This window comes from Perca fluviatilis, chromosome 8 (genome assembly GCF_010015445.1).
Source record: "Perca fluviatilis chromosome 8, GENO_Pfluv_1.0, whole genome shotgun sequence".
NCBI lineage: Eukaryota > Metazoa > Chordata > Actinopteri > Perciformes > Percidae > Perca > Perca fluviatilis.
The window spans coordinates 11,291,132-11,311,911 of record NC_053119.1 but is presented as its reverse complement, the minus strand read 5'-3'; the positions used below and the strand labels follow the sequence as shown (position 1 = coordinate 11,311,911).

General features: G+C 40.6%; 1 protein-coding gene across 1 annotated transcript in view; it reads left to right on the top strand.

Moving 5' to 3' along the window:
* cspg4 (chondroitin sulfate proteoglycan 4) overlaps nucleotides 1-20,780 on the top strand; it is a 77,202-nt gene that overhangs the window by 30,458 nt on the left and 25,964 nt on the right. The window contains exons 2-5 of the mRNA XM_039809532.1: nucleotides 10,059-10,222; nucleotides 11,633-15,154; nucleotides 16,504-16,692; nucleotides 16,869-17,144. Of these exons, the coding sequence (XP_039665466.1) occupies nucleotides 10,059-10,222; nucleotides 11,633-15,154; nucleotides 16,504-16,692; nucleotides 16,869-17,144 (4,151 nt within the window). The remainder of the gene's footprint in view (nucleotides 1-10,058; nucleotides 10,223-11,632; nucleotides 15,155-16,503; nucleotides 16,693-16,868; nucleotides 17,145-20,780) is intronic.

The following is a 20,780-nucleotide window of genomic DNA, read 5'->3' as shown; positions in this document are numbered from 1 at the left end:
AGTTTTATATACAGGTTTTTTATGCATACTAAAATTGAATTCAACAGAAAACTAAGGCTACTTTTGTGACACTGCCTGAAATATGTACCAAAACTTAGCATTGAATGCTTGGTTATATTCAGACACTTCTTTACCTATTGTTGGACCAAACATGTATTCAACACTGATTTAAATCATAATTATGTCAATTTGAGGGGCTTTGTTTTGGTAAATGGACTGCTTTACTACCTTGGCAGACAAAGCGCTTCACAAATTGCCTCTCATTCACTTATTCACACACACATGCAAAGCGCTGACTAGTCCATTGGGAGGAACTTGGGGTTAGGGTCTTGCTCAAGGACACTTAAACTTGTGGATACCATAGACTGTTAAGTCAATGGTGGATACATGAGAATCCAGGGATGAAGCTTCCATTACTACCTAGCTTCATTACCACTTTACCGCTGGAGCTACAGCTGCCCAATATAGTTTGGAAAAGCATTGTTTACATTTCTCTAGGTAAGTATCCAAAAAGTATTTTTGTAGTTAGGGATGCATTGATACCACTTTTTTCAGACCAAGTAGGCTACAAGTACAAGTGAAAGTAATTACATTCAGGTACTTGCAGATACCGAGTACAGATATGAGTAGGCCTACTTAATAATACCATTACCTTTCTAAAAATTAATTTGAAAACATGCATTGTTTGCACTTTAATGCAAAATGACTTTCCGAGGTGTACTTAATGCACCAAGTGCACAAGTTCCATCGGTGGTTTGTTTACATGGGGAAGGCAAAATGTTGCCACGGGTGACTTAAGGGAAGCATGAGGATTTAACAGTGTTGTTGTTTCCCCATCATCTCCGACTCTGGCAGTGGTCATGGTGTCTGGAAGAATGAATCTGTAGGCTACCGGGTAAGCTACCTGTCATAGCTACAGACTGTTGCACATCCCCTTTCAAGTGAAATACAGCCACTCATTAGACCCTTTGGCTTTTAGATTTTTTAACCGTGTTTAAGCAAGCGATTAGCCAACGGTAGGTTACCGTTGCCTGCTGCCAAGTGTAGTGCTAACTAGCGTCACAAGCAGTGATGCATGAAGTGGTATCAGGTCTGGTCACAAAGTAGTTTTATGAGTAGGCTATGACTAGCCTACATTAGCAGTGAGCACAGTATCGGACCCGAAACCCAATACTGGTATCGGTATCTGTATCAAAGATATCAAAATCTACAATCTACCAATCTTCTGGCATTTTTGATAAATGAGACCCTAATGACAGATAAATACAAAAATAGGGGAAAACAGAGAAAAAGAAAAGAGAGAGTCTGTTAATTTATGAGATCTGGCTGGGAAATATTTGAAGCCTCTGCAGCAGCCAAGCCCAACTTAAACCCCATCTCTATCAAAAGTTCCCCTGCATCGGACCCCAGCTGAGCAAAGTTTCTCTGGGTCCAGGTCTTAAATCTCTTCCCCTGTGCTGACATTCAGGTGGAATGATTTATGACAGTGAGCTGCTAGTGTTTTCCAGCCCACTGAAAAAAAGCCAATGTCATGTTGATAATTAGTGGTGTAGTGACTGATGCCTGCACTGATTCTCATAACTGCAGTCATAAGGGCACTCAGCGAAAGCTGAATGGATCTATTGATATATCCGAAATGACTGTTAACGGTGAATAAGCCAGACCTAGAAAGAATCAGGATGAGAGCAAACATATACCTTTTCAATACCCACAAAGAAGTGTTAAGGTGGAAAATGACGAGACCAAACCATAGTGCTGTTAAGTGTTCTCTGCCCAGTCATACTTGAAATTGTGACAGTGAAAATAATGCCTCAGACCCTTTCAATAGTGTGCAGCAGTGTACCGGTTGTATGTATGATAGAAACATTAAAACCCACAAAAATACCTCAAGAGTGCAGTATGCTGACATTAAGTGAAGTACCAGGAATTGTTAAGGGACCTTTGAGTCACAACACAGGAACACAGGCTACATGAAGAATGTGTTACATGCTCACGTCAAAGATGGAAAATCCCAAATTCAGGACTAAAAGAATACTTGAAAATCTATAATATTATATATTTGTGCTCTCTTCAGTGCTCTTAACAGAAACGTTTGACATTTTACAAAATACACTTATTGGCTTTCTTGCCAAAAGATAGGTAAGAAGATCAATAGCACGCTCACGCCTCTGCACTGTATGTATGGAGATGAAGCCTGAAGGCTATTAGCTTAGCTTACTCTGCCTGGCAGCTGTTCTCCATTAAATAGTTAGAGCATGTAACTCCACTGAAAATCAGTGTAAAATTGCGTTTACGCTACAAAAGATGTGTGGTGGTGACCGTCTTGGCAAGTGGTACGAGTCATCGGATCACAATGCATCTTGGTGGTCATTTACACTTGTGTTTAGGGCTATCCACTTGTGATCCGATCGCCCAAGACACATTTTATAACCAGGTGTAAACATTGTCAAATGTTATAGGACTTCCATGCATGCACTATAATCCACATTGATACTCACAGTGATAGCACATAAGGAAGTAATGTATTTAGCTGCTGATAATGAAATAAATTAATGTTGCTATGAGTGAAGGAGCAAAAAAACGGATGCAATTTAGAAGGACACAAAGTGAACAGGTCATAAAAAATAGAAAAAGCCCTTAACCAAGTGGCATCAAATAGGAAAATGAGGGCTTCAAACTGGTGGCCTAAAATAACTAATATTAAAATAATTTAGTTTAATTATCCGTACTAATCAGTAGATGTAGCAACAGGACACAGACCCTCTTTGCTCTCCCATTTTGTGTTGACATTGTAAATATTAGAAATTTAAGTGGGTGTACTTAACTGCTGTCTAATTTCCTCCTGCAATTAGGCTTCTACGGTCACTGCCGTAGAACAAAGCCAGAGCAGTCTAGCCAGTCATGCGTTATATAAAGTACAGTAGGATAATGAAAATCCTTTTTTGACCTTTAAATAGTACAGGGCACTTTGTATTCTGCAAGATGACAGATGTATCATTGTTAAAGTCTAATAGTCTGTATGTGATTTCCATCGCTATGTGGCACTGCTTTCTACCTTCCTGTTCTCTCCCTCGACACACTTTCCACATGGTGAGATTTCATACTGGATTTCCTTACCGGTGTGTTAAAATGTACTTCAGCTTAGTCTGTAAACAGCCTTGTTTTATCTGAGGGGAAACAGAGAAAGTCACAGTTGATGTATAAACAGTCACTTGTTAGAATGGTACTTGTAGTGCATGAGTATTTGGCAAAAGAAAGTGCGTGTGTAAATGAGTGTGGAGGGGGGTCAGTTGGTGTGAGGAGGGATATAGGTTGAAACAGTATGAAGGGAGGGTCAGTCCTCTGATGTCACGGGGGGTTCATTTTAACAGGACCCACCCACTGGGACCTTGGCGGTTGATGGCTTCCGTAGCTCGGCTGGGCTGACAGAGGCACGCTTTGTATTAGCCAGTCATAAACTACAGCAGAGCCCTGAGTCACTACAGTGCTTCTGTTCACCGCTGTGTTTGTCTTACTATGTTGTTAGGTGAGTGAGATCATCAGTCCAAAGTCATTATGACCAACAAGTCTGTTAGTTGAGAGTGATGAGCCAACAAACTGTGAATTCGTCACACGCCTTATTCGGCTGGAATATTGGGTTTGAGGAAAGATGTTTACCTTGTAGCTGAAGCCCGACCTGAAAATTTGAGAATGTCCCATTGTGAAGTTTTGAAGTAGCACACTATTTCTTTGTTCGCTGTTGAAATACAGTATATATAGCGAAGTTAACATGAAACTGAAATGCAGCCAACATTTTAAATGTTTTCACTGGCAGCTGTGCAGGAGAGTGTACAGACCGCAGAGAGGAGTTCATGGCAAGTTTCGGAATTATTCCACAGTGATTTCCAATGATATGATTGGATGCTGTGTGGTCTTCAACTACTCCTCCATAACCTTCCACATCTCTGATTTCCTGTTCTCAATCTCATCTCGATCCAGTGATAAAGGAAGAAAATGGCAGCACATACAAAGTCAGTCATCCTCAACAAAACCAGTTTGCTATAGAGGAACAAGGCCCTTTCCTTTTTTTCTGTGTCCCTCTAAAGAAAGTGGGCTTTCGCTATTCATTTTGTATAGAAACCTGGCCTTCAGAGCCCCTCTCGCATTAACAGCACAAACCCAGACAACACTGAGTCTTTCACATCCTTTCCATGCTTTCCCTCCCTTTTTTCACAGGTCCATTTTCCTAAACTGAAATTACATTACACCGCCAGTCTCCTTTCACAAGGAAAGGTCATAATTTTTCGTTGCTGCTGCCACCCCTTGTCTGCTGTGCAAGTGCGATTTTTACAGAGAGGGAGCCTGAAAAGTTAATTATTGCCCTAGAGGAGGCCACCCGCTGAGGCTCCACAAGCCTGTTTTTTTTATGTATTGTACCTCTTCACTCTGGCTAGCGCTGGAGTGTCTCAGAGGGATGCAGATGTAGCTGGGGATTTGAAAGAGGACCAAAATAATGTTGTGTTTGCTTTCACACTGACACAGTCTGGCCTAAGAAATAGCTCTGTAAAGCTTGTAAAAGTGTGTCCCTGGGGACTTCTGAAAAGTCAGCGGGGAAGAGGGGGTCCTTATAAAGCAGCGCTGTCAAGGTATGCAGAGTTGTGGCTCTGCTCTCGCTGTTTAACAGTGCTGGAGTTAGCAGTATGTTTTATACAGACTGCTGTATTCAGAGTCAGATCTGTAAACATGTTGCACCAACATGATCATCTCCTTTTCAAAGCAGCTAGTGTGCTGTGATCATTGTGGGAATATTGATATTGTTTTGTTGGCTTTCTAGTTATTCATTTCATTTCAGTTCATCACTTAATTGTTTTCCAATTATCAAAGAATTATCAATAAACATTTTGACACACTAACCTATGGTAGCCACTTTGGCATTTTTCAACGTGCTTAGTCGGGACTCTTGGTGTCACTTTTTGATGCTCTGGGTTGGGACCGATTTGGCGTCACTTTCAATGTGCAGGGTAAAACCACTTAGGGTTAGGGAAAGATTGTGAGTGGGGTTAAAAAATGTACGTTTAAGTGACACGTGGGACAAGAACGGGACACAAACCCCCTCGCTCTTAATACAACGTCATCTTACAGTGCAGCGGTGGAGCCGCTGCTCTGCCCCGTGCGTTACATAAAGACGCTTAAGGGTGATTTTTGCATCAGTATCTGACGCTGAGAGCCACTGACCAAGCGTCAGTATTTGGCGAGTAGGGAATGAGAACGGGTTGACTGTCCACATGAATGCTCTGACAACTCTGTTACCTAAATAGATATACTATTCATTTGTTTTGCTAATTATGTAATTGCAACATGGATTATGTACAGTGGCAGTATTTTTTCAGTTTTTTTCAAAGCATGCAAGTCAGAGGGAGGTGGTCGGGATGGTGGGAGAAAAAACCCCAGGTGTCTTGATTCCCAGGTATTGTTCGATTTAGGCTACAAAAGTACTTTAGTTAAATTTGAGGAAAAATCGTGTTTTTTGGTCAAATGGTAATATAGTACAACATGTTCTGGCTCATCATTCAAGTCACTAACAACTTTAAAGTGCCCATATTTGGGGTGTTATTTTGTGTCTCTGGTGCTTCCACATGCATACAAACTTGAAAAAAAAATATACATCCATGCTGTTTTGAGTGAGATATGGGTTTCTGAATGTATCCTGCCTTAAGTCTCCGGGTGAGCTGGTCAAAATCTTCTACATCATCGGCCGAAATATTTGGTGTGTGCTAACCACTTTAGCTAATACCACATCACCTAGCTGTTTCTCCAACTCCGTCTATGGTCAGTACAAGGCAGGATTAGCCGGGAGACTTCTTCTAAACGAGGGCGCAATCCCAACTTTGCGTGGAATACCTGAAGAACAGGGACATGTAAGTAGTTATATAGTGTTGTAGCAGTGTTTTGCCATTGAGAACGAGGTGGCTAACCGCTAGCAGCGCTAGCTTAGCTAGTAGTCCTTACCTAGCTACTGCGCATGTGCGACTCCCAACAAAGATGGGATAGAATTGTGATGCCTCACTCTGTAGCTAAAACAGAGAGCTCAACACACAGGGTGAAAAGAGGAGCTGCAGGAATGTGCAGTACAACACAAATATTATGTTTTTTGATTATGTAAACCTATTCTGGTACAACCTCTAAATACAGTTATGAACCTGAAAATGAGCACAATATGGGCACCTTAACCAAGACCTCGACCTTTGCTTAAGATAACCAGGTGATTTGTGTGGCTAAACATAATCATACTGTAAAAGACAATTTATCACATTCCATTGTTTCAAGATTTTCCCAAGTCTGCTCAAAAGCAGCACATTCTGAGAAGTTTGAGAAGTTGAAACTAGCAAATATTTGGCACTTTTGCTTCATATATGACAGTGAATCAATTATTGAAATTGTTGATCAATTGTCTTAATTGACCCAGCACCTAGTAGATGTCTGATATACAACTATTCATAATCCATGTTCTGATAGTCCAGTGGGTTGCTATCTGCAAACATAACTGGAAAACTAATGTTTATCGCAAGCACAAGTGCTATTGACCCTTGTGAGTGATGTAATTGCTCATCATGGTAATGGTTGTGTTGCCATATGGAGGTAAATGCCTTTACTCCCTTAAAAGCTCTCCAATTCTATTTATGGTTAACAACACCCTATCCTTCGCATAATTATATCCAAGAGCCAGTATGTACTGTTGTAACAGACACAGCCCAGCAAAGGAAACAAATGACCAACATAGCCACTATTTATAGTAAAGCTAACCATGGTTTAACCATAACTTACGCAAGTAGGTGGTTTGTTTGGATTCCAGGCAGTGTTACCATGGCAAAATTGGAGTAGAGGAACAACTTTACTTCTGCATAACATTTTAAACATGTAAATCATATTATTTTAAAGAAATGTGCCTACTCATAATGATAAATCAAACCATTAGACATGGTATTGTGCTTGTGATTTGTAGTATTTTCTTTGGTGACAATACAAGCAACAAGAAAGCATCCCAAAGTCCCAAATCTTGTCTGTGCATCTTCACGCTCATTTAAAATTACTCTGACTCATCGGCACAGTCAAGTCACAGGACACAAAGTCGTCTGAATGTCTCCAATCTTCCTGCACTTGTGGTCAGCGTGTCTCCCTTCCCTATAGCTTTTCCGGACATGTGTCTCTAGATTGAGACCAAAAGAGGATGGAGAAGAGTAGGAGGAGGAGGAAAGGGAAAGAAAGACAACAGGGTAATTCATTCAGTCACTGGTGAAAGCGAGGAAGACTTCCTCAGAGCATTATAAATACAAGCGCAGTCAGTCATCAAATTATAGCCATCTGCATTGGCCTGAGACCAGGATTCTGCTTGACACACAATAAAGTAGTGTGATGTGCGGTGTGGTAGCTAAATGGGATCAGAGGCTGTCCTCTTTGGTGGTTAAACCTCCACACACAGACTGACACCAAGTGTGGCAGCAGCGTCACAGCTCCAGCTCACACTCAGGGATGATCCCTTACAGATAATGATGCCTTGTCAGCAAAATCACCTCAGCTAGTTCCTATCTACACCCAGCCCCAAGTCCCTGGAAGATGGACAGTATAGCTGAGTGTTATGTTGTGAGTCTTGTGATGCTCATTCTCAAAAGCACTTCATGTTTACGTTTATTTTATTTTTTTCCTTCATCCTGTAGGTGTGAGTAATCTTTTGCATACCTGTTAGACAGTGTGAACACAGCAAAGGTTTAAGCAAGAGTGCAGAGACAAAAGAAGTGTCACAGAGCAGGACATTTATACAGATAGACTCTTTAAAATGTGCTTTTCCTCCACAAAGCCTATTCTGTACAGAGCTTTACAGAGCTTAGCTGAGGAACTAATGAATTCCAGGTCCAGGTACACTGCAGAGAGTAAAGCTATTGTGTGTATCATTAGAAAATGTGCTCCTTTTCCTGAAGGCAACAGCAGCAAGCTGAATTTGAACCAGAAAATCCCCAGGCAGAATTGTCTTGGCATCGCTTTCTCCTTCAGCTTTTTATCCCCATGCTCAGTGAACAAGCCAGCAAAAGCTTGGGTTTAAGAACCATGGAGCTCATTGCGATTTTCTTTGTTATTGCAATTGCCTGTAAGAAAAGATTCTGTTCCCCCATTTTTCAGTTTCAGCCTGAAGGCTTCTGTGCAATTAGCACTAGTGTTTCATTTGGAATACCTTAGCCTTACCAGAAACTCTCTGAACTGTACCATAATAGCCTCTGGCACAGTCAATAACAGCTAATGACAATATCCTCTGAAAAGGGACATTTTTAAAATGGATGATGTGTAACTTTGATAATTTGAAGTGATTCAGTAATACAACTGGTATTTGCATGTTCAGCTCCATTCTCATTTTGAATTGCCTGGAAGGATCTCCTTGCTTTAGTTTTGATAGTTTTCTCTATTTTTTTTCAGTTCATTAGTTATAATTCACACAATACAGTATGTGATCATGCAAAAAAAAATTTTCTGTGACATTTATTTTTCAGAGCCACCAACATGGTATTTCTTAGGCTGCAGGAGACTGGTGCTATGCTGCTGTGTATAATTGAATGTCTGTGTATTTGGCCCTGTGCTGAGACCGTTCATCACTGACTTTGTTCATGACAGAGCAGCCTTGGAACCAAAAGCAAACGCCTCGTGGTGAAATCACAAAAGCACGGGCACCATGATAAAAGCTTTGCTTTTGTCCTTGCTGAAATCAAAATGATTGTCTTTGTTCACGTTTCCCAGTGTTTGTTGCAGATCTGGGATGGAGGGGTTCATTTACAGGATGAGAAACCAAAGGACAAATGTAGCCTTCAGTGTTTTGAAGTTGGCAGCGTGGCATTAATGTAGATGCAACATAGACACAATCTGCCTTTTAAAGGCACACATACACACAGAAGGCCACCTCCCAACAAAGTCTTGAGAAAATACTTTTTCCATTTATAGCTATCAACTGGAATGTCTTATTTTCCCTGACTTAGTCGTGTCTGAGAAGTTATTCTGTGAGATGTTTGCCTCGTGGCATTAAACCCACCGCCCAGCTAGGCTACTGGATGCTACTGTTGTTTAGGAGGGAATAGTTTGGTCCTCATGATCTCATAAGAATGTTCTAACTTTGACACAGCAATATCTCTCTCTGCTTCACTATTCCAAATATTCCAAAGCATTAGCATTGTGTGATGAGAAGACTGCATTCTTCGCTGTGTTCCAATGAGTTTCTGTGTCTTGTCCCTTGTGAGGGCGAGTGGCTGCCTAATGGAAAGCCCCCTTTCCATATCTCATGGCTAAGGCCACGGAAATCCCATGCTGAGGAAACAGGGTTTTTGGAGGTGGTCCAGTTTAATTTCAGAGCATGTGCACTGGGAAATAATTGACTGCCTCAGTAGTTTACATTTTGTCGAGGGCCTCGCAGAGCACATTCCGAGGCATGTGGCTGAATTTGCATATCATTGAAAACGAGACAGCTCAAGCCTGGGAAATCCTGCACCCCAAGATTCTATATGCCCGGAAAACCTCTGCAGGGGTAATGACTGAAGTCTCAGCGAGAGAATCCCTTTGAGGCAAGAGGAGCTCCTCTTCAGCCAGGAGCAGCTGGAGGACACCTGATAATAAAAATCTGTCCTGAGCAAGTTGCACTGTAATGTGAGACTGATGAGAAAAATGCTCATATATAGTAATTAGTTTCTCAATCTTCCAAATTAGAATTCACAGAGTTACCATCTAGCAGTTGTAGGATGAGTTTATAGCTTCATATTCAGGTGCCTCTTTGTGTTCTTCCTTTCTAGTGACACGTGTTATGTTGCCACGGTGTAGAGAATGCAACTTGTGAGATCAGGCTATTTTATGTCAAAAGGGAATATGGACAAAAGTGGAATTTTGTCTTCAGAAGTGCACAGTCAAAAAAAAGAAATATCCATATACATGTGTGTAGGATGACATATAGTGAAAATCACTGATTGTTGCAGCATGTCTGAGTTCTAAGCTGACATTATGCCTCTTTCTCATCTTTAAATGCAATGTCTTATTTTCACTCTTCACAGAATCCTACTTTGGGGACAGCTACTGCAGTTTACAAGCTTTCCAAGATGTCTCCTCCTTTCACTTGTCACTGCAGATCAAGACAAATCGGCGAAGTGGGCTGCTGTTTTTGGCTGCAGGAAGAGAGGACTACCTGTTCCTTGAGCTCCAAAATGGGAAAATTCAGGTAAATGGTTAACAAACTGTGAAGGAGGCTGAAATATTGCACCCTTTGAGTTTAGTAGCTCACATGGTGCAGCCAAGGTTTGCTATGCTAACATTATCAATTTTGTCGTTCTTGAAAGTTACTGGAATGAAAATAAAATAGAAGATAAATATCACTAAATATGCTCAATAGAGGACGCAAGACGATCATGGCTGTACTTGGGGCTAAAACAACTCATTCCAAAACCTGCATAACTTTCAAAGAATGGCCTAAAATACACAAAGAGATTCAGTGTTGATTTTAGAGGGGAAAAGTGAGTCGTGTTTAGGGTTGGGTATCGTTTGGGTTTTTAAACTAAAATCTTTTTAAAAGTTTAGTGCCTAAACGGTGCTTGAACAGATACCTTTAAAAAAAAACACACAAAATGACAGTCAGCAACATTAAAGAATGGCGTTTTTATGGTGAAGGCCATATGGTCAAATTTAAATAATTTATTTAAAATGTGATAATAACATTTTATTTAAAAATAATGTTTGAGAGGCATTCCGCTTCAAGACATGTATACGACACATTCCATAGATGCCTATATCTGAAAACAACCTGAACTGATTTAAATGTTCTGTTGCCTCCTCTAGTTGTACTACTGAAATGAGGAACTGTGACATTTTACATCTAAAATTAAATGTTTGACAAAAGCATTGAAAAACATCAGGTGTGCGATGAAAGAGATTAATTTCCCCAGAAAGCACAACATGTCTGCATCTTCAATAAGGTGAAGTCTCAGGGTATGTGTAATAAAAGGAATAATTATCTTTAGTCTTCTTCATTCTGTTCCTCAAAATGATATGAGATGCACTGAGCAAATACATTTAATGCCTTGTAAAAACTGAAATAGCCTTATCGGTTTTGCATGTGTAGGAATCATGTCTTTTAACTTTATTGAAACAAAATGCAGATCACTGATGTTACCAGTGAAACTGCTTAAAACTAAATAATAAAATACAGCTTAGTCAACACTTTGAGTATACCTGAGGAATTTTCTGGGGTTGTAGATACACTGCCTAGATCATAAATGGAAATATTACAATAACATTAAGCCTAAACTCAAGTGTTTTATGTGTCAGCAAAATAGCCCACATAAATGGTGAGAGGATCCAGAAATGAGTATTGATAAGGATATTTGGGTTGTAATTTGTTTATTAAAGAGGGAGTTTCTTCATAAATATTGACAGGATTGAACAAAATTGTTGTAACCCGTGTTTATTCATTTTATGAAAAGCATTCTCTTTAAACATTAGTCCTGAATCCCATCCATGTGCTGCCCATGTGTTATATAATGGCTACCAATGGAATACACAATAATGATAACCACCATATGACACAATAATACTACACAACTACAATACGTACAGTGTTTTTGTTTTCCTTTAGGCACGGATGAACATGGGTGCTGGCGAGGTGACACTGTCCTCATCCCAAGGAGTACAGCTGAACAACCTTCTGGACCACAAAATATCACTCACACTGCAAGATGGCAAACTCACAATGACAATTGATGAGCTCTTCCCGACATATGTTCCTGTGGATGACCATGGCGAACAGCTCAATATTGACCAGGGCATTCGGCTTGGAGGAACAGGAGACCTGGATGCTACCTACCTCAGCAATGCCATTCCCCCTTTCCGCGGCTGCATGACTCAGGTCAAATTTGAGTCCCACCAGTTTGATATTCTCAGCACAGCGTTTAAACAATGCCACGACACAAAGGAATCCTGCAGCAGTGAGTTTGAGGCTGGTGATGGGGAGGCAACTAGTTTCAGCACTCCTGATTCCTTTGTGTCCTTCCCCACCTGGAGCAGGGCAAGTGGTGCTCCAAGGGTCTTAGAAGTCCTAATGAAAACCACCATTGAGGATGCGTTACTTGTTTTCCACCCTGGTCGAGATTCAGACTTTATTGCTATTGGTGTTGTGAAAGGCTTTCTCAAAGGTATGCTGGATATCGGCAGTGGCTTGAAGATACTGGAGAATACCCATGTGCAGCTGGATGATGATGAGTGGCATAGAGTTAAGGTTCACATCAGTTCAGATTCTTTTGTCATTAATGTAGATAGCCAGTCTTCCTCCCTCCCTCTTGACTCATCACAAAAATTGGACTTGGTGGGAAACTTGTATTTAGGAGGTATCCAGGGGAAAATGAAGGATGTCTTTCGTGAGAGTGGGTCCTTAACTCACGTAGAGGAGGACATGACAGCCGAATCCTTCATCGGGTGTTTAAGCGAAATCAAAGTAAATCAAAAGGATAGAAGCCTTCAGGATGCTTTGGTGACCAAAGATGTTCACGTTAAATGTGAAGGAGAGGATTATGACTACCCAGAAGCAACTGCAACCTCTCCACCTGTCGACATCAACGATCAGCATTGTTACCCTACAGATGGCATGCCAGAGATGTTCAAAAATGTGACAAAACTTCTTGATGTCACCCCATTGCTTGTAACCGAAGGTGGGGAAGCTTCTCTTGATATCAACAACCTAAGCCCTACATTCGACCTCAGTGCTGCAGGAATGCGTCAGTCTCAGATAATCTTTACTCTCCAGAATGATCCCTGGTATGGCTTGATTGATATGAACACTTATAAAAAACGCACACAAAAGTTCACTCTTCTCGATGTTGTCAATAAGAAAATTAAGTATATGCATGATGGAAATGAAAGGCTTGCAGATCAAATCCAGCTGCAGGTAGTTGCTCAAAGTGACGACTACCTTCCAGAATGTTTAAAAACTCCTCAGGATTATGTTCTCCCAGTTGAAATTCTGCCCGTCAATGATATATCACAACTTGGTGGAGGAGAAATCACCATTACAGAAAACGGCAGAACTCGTTTGAGTCCCAGCTTAATCAAAATCGTGGATTCTGACACACGCTGTGATGAATTAGTAGTAACTGTAACCTCAGAGCCTTCCATGGAAGTTGGTTACTTAGAAAACGGTCAGCAGCCAGGAAGAAGCATCTCAGAGTTCACTTGCAGGGAATTGAAAGATGGAAATATATATTTCATACACAGAGGGGGTAGTGCTGCTGAAATTACCTTGGAGGTGTCTGATGTACAGTCAGTAAGCCATTCAACTACTTTTAAGTTATCTGTGACCCAGCCACATATGACTATTGTCACCAACACCGGCCTTCTCTTGTCTCAAGGAAGCAACGCATCCATAGGTGTTCAAAATCTAGCTGTCATCGCTCATCCTCGTAATGGAGATATTATGTATAACGTCACACAACCTTTGATGTTTGGAGAACTCCAGATAATGACAAGTGATAGAATGTACAAGCAGGTTACAACGTTCCATCAATCTGATCTGGATCAAGAACGCCTTAGATACGTCAGCAAAGACTCGAGCAACCAGGAAGATATCGTGAGCGAGCGTATTCAGTTCGACGTCCACCTGGGACAGTTCTCCCTCTGGAACAACACCTTCTTGGTCAAGATCATCCCTTCCCAAGTGAAAGTTTCTAACCTGGTTCCACTGGAGATGGAGGCCGGTGAAGAGCAAACAATCAGACTCACAGAGCTTCAAGCCCAAGTTAAAGGGAAAAACCCAGATCCACAAACTGTAAAGTACATCATTGTCAAGCCTCCAACAGTCGGTAGTCTACAGTTGTCAGACAGGCAGTTGGCTGAGGGTGACATCTTCACACAAAAGGACATTTTGAACAGTGCTGTTAGCTACAGTGCTTTGCGTGTGAGAAGAGCTGGGGATAGTATAGACCAGTTCCAGTTCAGAGTTTTTGCTGATGATCAGTATTCCCCTCTATACACCTTTCCGATAACCATCCGCGCTAATGCAGATGCTCCTTTTTTGACCAATGAGAGGCTGGTTGTCTTGCAGGGTGGTGAGCATAATCTGAACAAAAACAATCTTTGGATGCATTCTCCAGGTTCCACAGATTTTGTGTACCGGGTCACACAGGGGCCAAAGTATGGGCGACTGATAAGGGACTCCCCACCCGGGCAGCCTAGATTTGAGGGGGCAATAAGAGTATTTAGCAATGAAGACCTCCAGTTTGGTAGGCTTATTTACAAGCACGATGGCTCCAAGACAAGCAGTGATGAGTTCCGTTTTTCAGCATTTGATCAAGCAGCGGAAAGTTCAGACAATGAGGAAATAGTAAACGGTGTTTTCAGAATATCTATCCAATCCAAGAACGAGCATGCTCCTGTGAGGGTTGTGGACAAAGTCTTCAATATAGTCCGCCACGGTCAGCGTCTGCTTACAACAGATGTCATCCAGTTTAAGGATGACGACTCAGGTTTCAATGACACCCAAATTGTCTACGCTCGTGAGGGAATCCTCTCAGGCAACATTGTCTCAACAACTAATCCCTCTCAGCCCCTTTTCCGTTTCACACAAGCCGACCTACGAGATAAGAACATCCTCTTCATTCACCACGGAGCAGACCGGGAACGCTTCTCACTGCAGGTGTCAGATGGCTTCCACAAGACCACCGCGCTGCTTGATATCCAGGCAGGCGAGCCCTACCTGCGAATAGTAAACAACACAATCATTGTCATCGACCATGGAAGCACCAAGACCCTTAACACCACTCTATTGAGCGCTGACACCAACATGGACATCAGAGATAACAGTGAGATCAAGTTCCAGGTCATATCGCCACCCAGCGACGGCAGGATTATTGTGAGTGGGATTGAGGCTTCAGAGTTCACCCAGGAGGACCTGAAAAAAGGCGTTGTCTCATATGAACATAATTATGAGAGTCTGAGGTCCAAGGACTCCTTCAGCTTCTCTGTCCAAGCAAGAGGACATTCTGAAGAGAGCACATTCAGAATTAAAATATTCAAGCAAGATTACTTATCTGAGCCTGAGGTAATAACCAATGAGGTCATCATTTCCTATGAGGGAGAGCACACCGTAATCACCCAGGATAATCTCAAGGTAATGTTTACTGACTCATTACAATATGTTGAGCGAAATTTTATATTTTTGTATGTGATCAAGAGCTACAGTTCAAAAATCTATCATTCATTTTGTTTGCTGACACATAATCTTTAAAGCCCACATTTGTTTTTATTTATCAAGTAATTATGTGACAGAACGTTGTCTTTGTCTTTTTCAAGTTTATTTTCTCTTTGTGAAATAGATTGTTCACATGACTCATTGAAGCATACTGTCTTTTTTATACTCTCTCTCTCTAATCTACATTGTAGCCACATGAAAGCAGGGCTAAATATGACTGTGCAGTTGCTGCTTTTAGTTTATGTACTAAATTACAGTCTATTAAGTGTGGAAAACAGAGCACTAAGTATCCCCAGAGGAGCTTCCTGAAGCCTACTGTAATTTATAAGATGAGCCTGCCTGCACTCCATCTTAAAGGCAATTAATGAGGTTTAAAATTTCAGCCATTCATAACATGGCTGAAATATATATATATATATATATATATATATATATATATATATATATATATATATATATATATATATATATATACCTTGACTTTTAAAATGACATTTCTGAAAGTAAAATGTTCTTTTATTTAAACTTTAATTTCACCACACATTTTAAATCTGCGGTCTTGACTAGAGAAGAACCCAGACACCCAGTACACATACTACTTAAATATTTATCGAATATAGCCTTGACAGCATGGCTTTTACATCAGGTAAAATATTGACTTGGCTTGTGGGAGCTTTTTTCAATGTGTGTCCTTACTAAGAAATGGAAAGATCTTCAGAAATATTGTGAAATGCAAGATTGACTGCTAAACACCCCATGGCTTCAGGCTCCAATGAGTTTATTAAAGCTTCTCAGTAGGGTAACCATAAATCTGCCTGTGTGTAAATCTGCAGCATGACTTTAAACGTTACCAAATGTCACGGATGTCTTTTTTAAGTTTCTGTTTACCATACAGTCACAGTTATACAATTAAATACTCTTATGCATGTATATTAGGTATATACTGTAATAAAGTGGGCAGTGCTCTATTTTGGTGGTTAATATACAACAAATGAATATAGTATGCTGACATTCACATTACTAATACTACAATAATATTCCTGTACTAAAAGGAAATGAGAAAGGGCATCCAACTGGGCGTCCCCCAGTGCATGCAGCATGCACTGGGGGACAACAGTGTCTGTCATCAACTAAAAGTCAAGCACTTTTAGTATATACTGTATATATATTTAATTAGCCAGAAAGCTGAGTAATGTACGTATGTATGTATGATCATTATACAAAAAAGAGATGAAATATTAAGATGTTAATGGACCTTTGTTTTTTAGGTGGATCAAGCTGATATTCTTCCTACAGAAATGGTGTTCACCATTAAAAACCCTCCTCGTCTCGGCCATGTGGTCAAGCTGACAAACAGCTCGGACAGCACAGCCTCGCCTGTCCTCGACTACATTCACTCCTTCACTCAAGAGGACATTGATCAGGGACACATTCTCTATGTGTCTGCATCCATCCAGGTTTATTGTCATTCAATGTATTCCGTTGACGTTAATCATATGTGGCAGCTTGTTCTCTGTGATTTTCACACTGAGAGTAAAATCAGACAAAAGACAACCTCAGTCTCTGATGAGTCTAAGGTTCAAGGTCTCTTTTTAGTATATCAATAACTTATTTGAACATCCATCTCTTTCAGGGCAATGACGCCTTCACAGTTGATGTCAGTAATGGTTTTACGACAGTGGAGGACCTGCACATCTCTGTGAACATTGTGCCCCAGCTCATCCCCATCCAGACCTTCAACTTTACAGTGAAGGAAGGCCTCAGCAGAGCAATTAACGCAGAGATTCTTAACATCTTGCATCCCTTCTACAGCTTAGCAAACATCTACTTTGTTGTGGAAGAGGCACCACAGCATGGGGACATCCGTTACCTGGATGGAGACAAACTTACTTACTTTACATGGGAAGAGGTACGTAATGATATAATAAAAGAAATGTAGAAATGATCAATTACATATGCCAACAAAAAAAATCACCAAAGTTCTCCAAACAGTCACATCTCCCTTCCTCCTTACTGAAAGATTACTTCTTTTTTTCTCTTGTATATCACCATTGGTTTTAAAGTGCTCATATTATGCTAATTTTCAGGTTCATAATTGTATTTAGAGGTTATATCAGAATAGGTTTACATGGTTTAATTTTCAAAAATTACCATATTTTTGTTGTACTGCATATTGCTGCAGCGCTTATTTTCACCCTGTGTGTTGAGCACTCTGTTTAAGCTACAGAGTGAGGAATCTCACTTCTGTTCCATCTTTGTTGGGAGTTGCACATGCACAGTAGCTAGGTAAGGACTACTAGCCAGTCAGAAGCAGAGTATGAGAAAGTGCCATGCTAGCAGCTAGGTGAGCATTAGAACGTGTGTTACAAAGTGACGCACGTTTGTCTCTGAAGTAAAGGCTGGACTACAACAGAGCTGTTTGGAGCAGTTTGTGAACAGTGTTTTCTCTGGAAGATGGTAAGTCCCTTTGGGGTGGACATTGGTTTTTTTCACTTTGTAAACCTAAAACATGCACAAAAAAGATATATAACACAATAAAGGAAAGGGAAAAAGACATAAAGCATAATATGAGACTTCTTAATCAACAATCAAGTAAAGTGTCTTTGTTTGCCAATATGGTGACATGCTATGCTACTGTTATATTACTGGCTTGATTAGCCGCTGGTTAATGAGGAAGGTCAACGATCCAGCTCCTCTTCTCTTTTTGCGTTATTTTAAAATATGATATTTTCTGTGTATGCATGTACCAATCTCTATAACTGCATTTAATTAGCATATTTTGCCACTTTGAACTACCTACATCATCACAAAATACTACAGGAGTACCTGCAAAATCTTGAATCATAAAAAAAAAAAAAAGAATTCCATGAATTCTGACATTTGTTGTTGCCCTGGTTATTGGCAGGAAAATGCCAAAAAAATGTGTATCACATGTGTTGCCAACATACCCGAAACATTGGGTCCTTTAACTAACATTTTTAGGATTAAGTTGATTTGATTAATCATTTCTTTAAAGCTCCTAGATTTTCTGTGGAGAGAGATTCTTATACAGTGTTTTTGTCAGTCTGCGACCAAAACCTTCCCATAAGACCCCAAAAAACCCAATAATCCATATTTGATCCTGTTTTAATAGCTCCAGGGAGTATAACATCTTCCTCTCACGACTAGATCACTGTGGCTGTTCAGGAGGATTACCGCTGCACGCTTCACCATAAAGCTTTCCCCGTTTACTTCTCAGTGCTGTTTTGGATGTGTTTTGTTGTACCAGATAGAGAGGAGAGGGAGAATCTGGGAGCTGCTGTAGCACAGTTATCTGGTCTCTCTCCGTATGGTTCAGAAGCCCCGGTGTTTGGAAAATATTAAAAATGCACGATTAGTTACCGGTGGAAAAAAACCTCATGCATTCTGTATAGACCACATAGCTTACTGGAGATGGTTAGACACATATGTTATAGCTCCAACATCGAGCCCGGGTCTGCCTCTACTCCTCTCTACTTTGCTGAAGCGTTGTGGAAAAACTGACGATGCCTTTGGACCACCTGAAGCCAAAATAACTGGCCCAGTATATTCCTATAATAATGTGTGAGTGCACACAAGCTTCCCGCGCTTTGCTACTGCCAGACTCAGTCATACTGTCGCTCAAATATCCCAATGTGCAACTCGAATGGGTCTAGTGCATAGCAACGATGAACTGAGCCAAAATGAACATAGATATCATCATCTGCCAGGATGGAAATGTCACAGAAAAAAGCTTTTCTTTATACTGCTTTTTTATGTGTGCTCTGTGTGTACACTTTTTTCTGTTTTAATTTACTGTTATACTCAGAAAATGAAACACAGTCAGTTCTCCCAAATGAGTACCACATTGAAGAATAAATGTCCAAGCCTCAGTCGGCGCAGCATTTAAACCAGACCATAATTGTTTCAAAAGTAAAGTCGGATGTGTGTGTGCTTTTCTGTATTGTTGTTTTTTTTCTCCTCTAAGTTCAATGCTGTTTCAAGCAGACATTGGACTAACTGTGTAATTTTGCGATAAAGTCATCAGTTGGGGTAGTTCACTGAGGTCATGTTAAGTGTACAGTTACATCTGGGGTGTACAGTGAGAAAAGCTGAGATTGCTCGATAGTGTCTACATGAACGGAAACCACAAAAATGTAAAGCTACTCTGTGTAGCCACAGCACTGATATACTCCGGCTTGGAACAAAAAAGTCATGAACACATTTAGTAACATATGCAATGTTGAGTGGGATCAACTTGAGGAAATGTAGGAAATCTGAAACACTACTCTGATACACCTTTTGCTTGAATCAGGTTAAGCTCCATCGGGTCTCAATTAGGTCTTCCATCTGTGGAAGACTATTACAGTCCAAACAGGCATTTTTATTTTCCACATAATGGTTTTGGAACAAAGTGAGCAAGCTTACTGTATACAGTTTATATTTAAAATTTTCCAAAATACAGTAGGCGCACAGAGCCTGAGATCTTACATCAATCAAAACTGAAAATAAAATAAATATTGACACCTGCATCCGTCTTTCTCTGAGTAAATCTGAAGGCCACGTGTCCAAAAACCACCCAGTGTTTATTGTCCCAGTGAGCAGACTGATTTTCTCGCTCACTTTCCCCGATCAGTAATGATGATGGCAGTTGTTATTCCAGAAGGATGCCCGTCATATGGGATCCATTTGGCACTTCCTGCTCTCAGAGCGGGTCCTCTCTTCACAGCCATTGACTGGCTTTCATCAAGACAAAGTTCCAACTGTCCTCCTGCAGAGAAAGATCCAGAGTCTCTGGAAATTTGTCAGAAAGTATCTGAAGATGAAAAAAAGTTATGTAGGCAGATTATTTGATTCATACTACAGGACTCTGAAACAAGAACACAGGATGCTGGGTGCTGAGATTCCTCTTCTGTATGCAGAAAGTCAACAGAGTTAGCTTGGCCCGGCCGCAGGTGCTGTTTTCCATCTAACTCATGACACTGGATGACGGATTCCTTTGTGCATCTGGTTTCCCTCAAGGTTTCGGACTACAAGGGAGATTCTCTTTGTTCATGTGCTGCTGCTAGACTTTAAGAGACCTGATTATAGCCTTTATCTCAAAACTTTTGAAAACCTATATATATATCTGTTTAGGACAACAAAAGAGATAATGTATACCAGGCCTGGAATTTCATCATTTTAGGGACAAGGCCACTTGGCCTTTGTTGTCACGGTTTAAGTTGGTTTAAGTGTACAGAATGATTTTATTTTTAATACAAAGTATAACTATCAGTGGGGGGGGGAATCCTTATCGTGTTATTATTTTTGTAGGCTACACAGCGTTCTGTATAAAAGTCAATCAAAGTCAAAAATTGGATTTCATCATTGTTTTTATTTACATTTGAGCATGATCACCCTATGTAAACAGCCGTGAAATTCCTGCCCTGGTGTATACTGTACAGAAATGAAGGTCTGTTAAACAGAAACAGAATGTTCTTATCTCCTGACAACATACAGTACAGGCCAAAAGTTTGGACACACCTTCTCATTCAATGTGTTTCTTTAT